This window comes from Mus caroli, unplaced genomic scaffold (genome assembly GCF_978045245.1).
Source record: "Mus caroli unplaced genomic scaffold, Mus_caroli_1 scaffold_2, whole genome shotgun sequence".
Classification (NCBI taxonomy): Eukaryota; Metazoa; Chordata; class Mammalia; order Rodentia; family Muridae; genus Mus; species Mus caroli.
In genome coordinates, this window is record NW_028227257.1 from 91,025,234 (window position 1) to 91,033,334 (window position 8,101).

Here is an 8,101-nt window from a genome sequence, read left to right on the forward strand (position 1 = left end):
AAGGTTGTAAAGGTGGCAGGCTTCTATGGAGTGCATATAGATGTCTAGTAATGCAACAGAGTCAATCATCTGGGTGATCACAGATATCCAGATGATGCTTTTATTATGCTCTCCATAAAACACCTTCAACCAGTGACTACACTATTTGATATACTTATTTTAAAATATATTTACTTTATGTGAGAGTTTGTTTTCATGTATGTATGTGTACCACATGCATGCATGGTGCCATGTAGGTCAAAAGAGATATTGAACCCGTAGGAACTGGAGTTACAGATAGTTGTGGACCATTATGTGTGTGACAGGAATTGAACTAGGGTCCTCTGTAAGAGAAAATCATGATCTTAACCACTGAATTAAATCTCCAGCCCTATATTGAAGGCTATTGACATAATAGATATTATATTTCTAAAAAGCAGGTGCCCTTTTAAATGTTTCTAACATGTTTGCCAAAAGCAACATATTTTATATAGTAAGTTTATGTATAGGAGTATACTACAGAGATACATTGATACTTAAAATAAACCCTTGTACTTTCAGGCACAACTAAAATTTGCATGGAGGAATGGAATCATCAACAGGAACACAGACTGCCCACTAAACACCTACTGTATGTTCACCATTGTAAAAGCAATAGAGGCAATGGTTTACATGCTTAAAAGGATTTATGACCACATAAGTATTTTGGGACAAGTCTTGTTTGAGCTCTCATCTCTGAAATAATCCTCCTTAAAAGGTCAATGGGACAGAAAAACAATGTCACGGAATTCATTTTTGTGGGTCTTAGTCAAGATCCTGCTGGGCAAAAAGCATTATTTGTCTTGTTTTCACTTACTTACATTGTGACAATGTTCGGAAACCTGCTCATTGCAGTTACAGTGATTGCCAGTCCTTCTTTAAACTCCCCAATGTACTTCTTCCTTGCCTGTCTGTCAGTCCTGGATGCTCTTTATTGCAATACAATCTCACCAAATTTGATTGTAGACTTGTTATATAATAAAAAGAATATCTCCTTCAGAGCTTGCATGCTCCAGCTCTTTGTAGAGCACTTATTTGGAGGTGTTGAGGTCTTCCTTCTGGTATTCATGGCCTATGATCGCTATGTGGCCATCTGTAAGCCACTGCACTATTTGACCATCATGAACCGGCGGATGTGCATTCTTCTGTTGCTGATAGCTGGAGTTGGAGGCATCTTACACTCATTGATTCAAGTTCTGACTGTGTATAAACTTCCTTTTTGTGGTCCCAATGTCATTGATCACTTCATGTGTGATATGAATCAATTACTAGGGCTTGCATGCACTGACACCTACTTCCTTGGCATCACTGTCATGGCCAATGGTGGAGTAATCTGTGTGGGAATTTTCACCTTTCTCTTAGTCTCCTATGGAATCATTCTAAACTCTCTTAAGACCCACAGTCAGGAAGGAAGACACAAAGCTCTGTTTACTTGCAGTTCCCACATCATGGTGGTTGTCTGCTTTTTTGCTCCCTGTAGTTTTATATATGCTAGACCTGTCACCAACTTTCCAGTGGATAAATATATTGCTGTGTTTTATACAGTTGTTAGTCCCATGCTGAATCCATTGATATATACCTTGAGAAATTCAGAGATGAAAAACTCTATTAAAAAGCTCTGGTGTAAAACTCTAACAACATAAAATAGGATTGTTTTCTCACTGAGTATGTTATTAACTATAAATTTAAAACTAGAAATAAATTCTAACAAGTAATGCTGTGCTCTCCTCATGTAGGAATATTTTGTTATACAAATTCATTGAAAATTAAGAATAAATTTTCAGTGGCGTTGTATGTCTATTTCATACATATTGCTTTATGAGTGTTCCTAATCCTTACCTCAGGATCTCTTCCACTTTTGAGTATTTATATAGCAGTGAAACTGTGCCTAGCTGATAATACCAGCAGTCAATAATTTCAACTGATCATTTGCAGCTGAAATTGAATTCTACATTCTGAATACCAAGTTAAGCTGAAGTGAGCACATGTTTCTATATCTTCATTGCCAGTCAACACATTTAATATTTACATTTTCAAATAGATATCTCTGAAGTTGTTTTCATATTTGTGAAGAATTTTACAAAGAACTATTATGTATAAATATCATGTTTAGTCAAAATTGCATTGTACTTCAACATTTTACTTAGATATTAAAGGGAAATTTTAGAATAATCAAAATTTATTCTGTAATTTCTTAAAAAAAAAAACAAACAAAACTACTAAATTTCTTTTCAATCATCATCCATTTTGGGAGATCACAACCCCAAAAAGAATAACATTATTTTCATTGCAATATGGAATATAACGTAGAATTACATCTATTCTTTTATATTGTTTTGTTTGATATCCTTGCTTTTAAATAAATAGTATTGTATTATTCAATGTCTATACTGTGATGTTATTATAAACATATAATCCATAATAAAGAGATTGTTCCAGTGAAGAAATTAATTTTTTTGGTATCTCACATGTAGCTTTTTATATTGTTTGCTCCTTACGAACCTTGTCAGCCAAAATCCACTAATTTAGCATTACTTCCAATAAAGTTGAGTTTTATTACCTATATTTTCATATGCATTTACTAGAGAAGACAAATAGTACATGAGAAGAAATAGTCTGGACCTATAGATGAACGTTGCCTTACAACTTCCATCATTTGGAAACAACTGTATTAATCAAACTGCCCTGTAGTATATGTAGTTCATTTCTAAATTTTGTATGGGCTTACCTATATTGTAAAAATTACTGAAACTAGTTTCTGTATCTGTCTAATACCATTCCTAGATCTTTCCTCAAATGTAATCATTTTAACATCACATTTATATATCTTAAAATATATTTTGATGCTTTAATTAATTTTTGATAATGAATGACATTCCTAGCACACACATGATTTTCTAATCACTGTTATGGCTCCACATATTTACCATTGTCTTAGGTTATCTCCAAGTATACCCTAGTCCTCTCTGAGTAGTATTTAAAGGAAAACTGAAATCAGTATTTAGTTGTAGCATTTAGTATATTTTATTTACATAATTTGACACTTATATGGAAGAATAAAAGTCCAAAGATTTTTGTATGACTAAATATATATATATATATATATATATATATATATATATATACTCATTTAGACAGTTGTAAGCTCCCTGCAATGAGTGCTAAATTCCTTTGTATGTTGTTAGTAAAACAGAAAGAAGTAGGGCTGTACCTACCTTCTGAAAAGTATTTGTTTATATGAATATGCTACAACTTTCCACATTAGTAATATCAGGACTTTACTAAACATATGGATTTTGGAGAGATGGTTCCTCAGTTAAGCATATAACTGCTTTTTTAGAGTATGGAGATTTAATTCCTAGTATCCACAGCAAATGGCTTTAAACTGTCTAAATGTAATTACAGAGGATCTGATGCCCTGAAGTTTCTGTGGGCACCTGAACTCTCATTGCACAAGAATATTCAGGCTCATGGAGATACACATAAATTTAAAAATCAACGTTAGAAAATCAAGACAGAATAATTATTTGTACTGATCATAATAATGTATAGATTTGCAGCTGTTGGAAACCTCAAAGTGAGAATCAGATGAAGCAATTGCTATAGATAAATAAAAATGTAAATACTTTTATAGTAACTAAATACTGTTTAAAGTCAATAGTTTTAAGATTCATTGAGAGTCTTATGAAGACTGAAGTACTTAGAGAAAGGGAATATCACGTCTAATAGTCCAAAAACAAAACAAAAACAAAATAAAACAAAAACAATGGGCTGGATCTTGCTAATGGCTAAGGTTATCTTTTCCAAGGTAAACATTCCAAGCATAAACACTTCAAGTACAAGATTGCTGTTGTATTAACTAATATGTGGATGATTTATTTACTGTCCAAGGCATAGATTTCTGGAAAGGAAGATTCTCCACTGAATTTTGTTCTTGGAAACTGTGCTAAAAATGTAATATTTTAAATGAAAAAGTATTTTAAATGAAAAGTATATTAATGATTATGATACAGTGATTTATAGCGATTTTGCTTTAAAGTAATTTATAACTGAGCTTTGGAATGCCATCCAAGGTAAGTTTCCATCATGCATTCTTATGTACATAGACTTTATACTTTTCCATTGTTTTCTCCCCACAGTGACCTCTTGTATGTCATATTCCTTCACTTTTTCCTTTCTTTCTTGTGTTATTCATCACTTCTTTGCTTTTACTGCACACATTCCATCACACTCTCTGTTTACCATCTCGCTTAGGAACACTTCTTTATTAAAATTAGTTATGTTCTTTATTTACATTTAAAATTTTATCCCTTTCCTCATTTCCTCTCTGAAAAAAACCCTATCCCATCCCCCATCCCACAAATCACTAACCCACGCACTCCCTTTTCTTGGTATATATTGAATATTAGTCCTTCATTGGATATAGAATTGGTCAATAGGATAAAACAGTCAGCCAAGAGATTGGGAAAAGATTTGAGGCTTACTCTTAAGAGCAGTTTGTTTCTTCTTGGAACTATGTTATAAAAAAATAATTTCTAATTGCAGGTTATCAATTGGAACTTGCTTCTGTGTTAGGAAGCAAGCATGTGTCCACTTCTCCTTTCACCTCTACACCATCAGGTACAGGCCGTGTGCATGGTACTCTGATATCTCTGAGTTTATATGTGCTTCTGTCCACCTGTGTTTAGAAATCCTTCTTCATTGGTGTCCTTCTACCCCTTTAGCTTTTACACTCTTTCTTCCTCCTCTTTCACAGTGTCCACTGGGTATGTAAATGAGTGGGTCTGTGACTCTTGTGCTTTCTCCTTGACTCTGTTCCTTCTGCTTATTTGTTTTGTCCTATTTAGATTTGTTTTTCTTTTTTTTTATCTTATTGTATTTTCTTTTATTCTTATTATCCCTTATTATTATCCCTGTTTGTTTTTAATGAGGGGCATAAAGATGGAGGGTCTGTGTGAGAATACAGTTGGTGAGGAACTAGGAGTTGTAGAGGCAAGGAAAACTGTAGTCAGAATATATCATATGAAAAAATCAAGTTTAAATAAAAGAAGAAAAAATGTCTTCTCACTGAACAAGATACCAATCATAAAGTAACAGCCACAAAGTCCTGAGGAAGAATGTAGAGTGTATCTCTACAGAAGGGTTTCTTATTACAACTGTATCAAAAATCAAAGTAGCATAAATATCCATTTGATTAGAATCAATTTAATATAAAATTTCTGAATGATGATTAAACAGTGGAGGGTTTTATTCTGTTACAAGTAAAGATAATATTAAGTACTTAATTTTAACATTTTGCATTTGAAATAACAATTCATTCTTTTTTCTCTTGTTCATCATTATTTATTTTATTTTTTGAGATTGTGATGTAATTATATAAGTCCTCATTTATGTGTTTATATATTCCTAAATAGTTCAAGAACAATCTTTTCAGTGTGTTTAATGTTATATTTTTGTATTTTCTGAGTCAATCACTTGACATTAGATAACCAATTTCTGTGTTATTTCCTGGGGAAGACTATTTCTCTTCCTGAGTTTCCTGAGGTGCCTCGCACAACATCAACTAAAATGTTTTTGGTTTTGTTTTTGTTTGTTTTTTTTTTTTAGAACAAATTATCTTTGGAGACTAAGATCTTTGACTGAATCTCTCTCAGTATCAGAGCGTGATATATGTGGTGGTGTGTGGCTTCAAAATAAGAGTAGGGGTGTTTCCTCCTTTGGGTTGCATTAAATACTATCCTAACATACAGCTTTAAGAATATTAACTTTGTCTTTTTTAAATTTCCCTCTTCACATTATAGAGTTTTCATGTTATTTTTCAGGAGTCTACTCTCTCTTTGTAGTGTTCAACTATATATTTTTCAGAAAGGTTATTGAGGAAAAGAAATCTATCCAGGAAAGTTTTCTATTTACTTGACTGTGTTCCAAGCAGTCTAACAACCTTACCCATGATGATGCAATAGTCTAGCCCATTGGAAATAGAGATGATGTGATGTGAAGAGTTCCTTACTCATGGAAAATTATCTACACAAATAAATGGAGAATTGTTTTCCTGTTCTGACAGAATATGACCCAGGGTGGTTCAGTTATATCCATGCTGGAGGATGTCTTAGTTAAGACTTAGGCTTTGAGATGCCATGTTCTTGTGTATCCATTACTGCTAATCTAATCCTGGATGGAATTTGTATCTTAGGTGAGGCTGAGGAGCAATATGAACATACTAGTAAGTCAGAAAGAGTGACCTTAGGAAGACTGCGATACAGAATTTTGCCCTGTGTAAGAGAAACCCTATCACTAACTACTTCCAAAGATAATATCTCAGGCTTTTCTGTTTTTATATGAAAGCTTTATCCCTTGGGCAGTTGGATACTATAGCCAGTCTCTAAAACAAACCATTTTGTTGTTATTTAAGTGTAATTGTCCAAAAGGAAACACTTTGCACAGGTAATTTTGTGATGTATATTTTCTTTCTTTGTAGCATCAATGGAGGCCTTGGACAGCTTAATTTCCATGAATTAGATGAATTTTATAGAAATGCAGCAGTTTTATTTTTCTATGACATTATTTTCAGTAGCTGAGGATGATCATTTACCTTTGTACAGTAATTAATGAATTTTGTAAGAATTTTTAAACTGTTTTCTTAAGTGTATTTATATTGGCATATCCAGTACTCATTCTCAATAAAAGAAGTGATGGTTTTCACTACTAAAGCCAAATCCAGATGTGAGTTACTGAGAGAAATATCTGTGGATAGTAAGATACTTGGTGAGTATTATTTTGATGTGCTATAATGAACAATGTCTTAAGACAATATTACTGGTGTTTAGATTAGGAAATTTAACTTTGAAAATCATAAAGTTAATTGGAATATGCACAGTATGCTTATCTAAAGCCTGATTGCTATTTATTCACTACCTTGCTCAATATGTGTTTAAATATACATGTGTAACACTGAAAATCTAATTTATCTATGACTTTATTTTGCTGGTTTGTATTTGTAATATGTTACCAAAGAAATGTGGTTATCTTAAAATATTTGATTAGATGATTTATATTACATATAGCAAATATGATGAAGTGCAAATAAAAATGTTTTATGTGTGTAATATATATTATTAATGATTCTTATGAAAAATCATCAAATATGTTAGTAGCTGTTCACAGAGAAAAGCATGATGAGAGAACATAGTATCTACTGTAACATAGATTAAAATGTTGCTAATATAATGTTGTGTTTGTAAAATTATAGAAAGCTTTATTTTCTAGAAATGTATTTGACAGTTTAAATTAAAATCATATTCTAACTACAGAGTAGACTTACCAAAGCTTTGAAAATGTAAACTACTTAGTATACTAAGTTTAAGTCTGAAAATAGTATACTATTTTTAGTCTTTTATGTTAATGATTAGATTAGAGAGTACAGACTTTTCCTGGTAAAGTATTATCCTAATAGTTAATTATTTCAGAATAATGTGAAATAAAATTTTGGACATGGAGTACATAATTTACAATTATGGCATTCGACAGGTGGACAGATTCAACACCTGCTTTCTCCTGAGTCAGATGTTGGCCATAATGTTTAGGAAGCACAAACAAAGTGCATCACAGAAAACTTTGAAATATATTTCAGATTCTTTCTTTACATGTTCTTTATACTACTAAATGCACATGAACAGAATCCCCCTGATTCTAGGAATATACAATATTCTACAGGTAAATATTCTCAGTACTTACCTATAACAACATATATAATTCTTAAAAATATAACTTAATCTATATCTCAAAATGTGTTCAATAAGTGTATAGTTTTCTATTATTTATATTCATGTGAATAAGTTATCAGTAGGTATTGTGATGAATTTTCTCCTTTCTCATATTGATAAACAGCATCAATAACTGCTATCATTTAGATTTTAGCAGGTTCTAAACAGGAATTTAGGAACTTTAATGAGACAACAGCACCAGCAACAAAAATGATACCACCAGAGGGAGTAGATGTTAGATGTGTCTCTGCAGAACAAATGATGACTCAGAGGTATATGGCTGCTTGTTCCTGATCCCAAAGTCACTCCTACAATTGAGT

At 32.2% G+C, this 8,101-nt stretch overlaps 1 protein-coding gene across 1 annotated transcript; it reads left to right on the forward strand.

Moving 5' to 3' along the window:
• Positions 1–740: 740 nt before the first annotated feature.
• LOC110289649 (olfactory receptor 4A5-like) lies at positions 741–1,661 on the forward strand. Its single transcript, XM_021155943.2, has one exon. It carries the CDS (start codon positions 741–743, stop codon positions 1,659–1,661), a length of 921 nt encoding a protein of 306 aa, XP_021011602.1.
• The last annotated feature ends 6,440 nt before the right edge of the window (positions 1,662–8,101 follow it).

Coding starts and splice junctions, on each gene's coding strand:
- LOC110289649 (XM_021155943.2), top strand. CDS start 741: ATGGGACAGAAAAACAATGTCACGGAATTCATTTTTGTGGGTCTTAGT.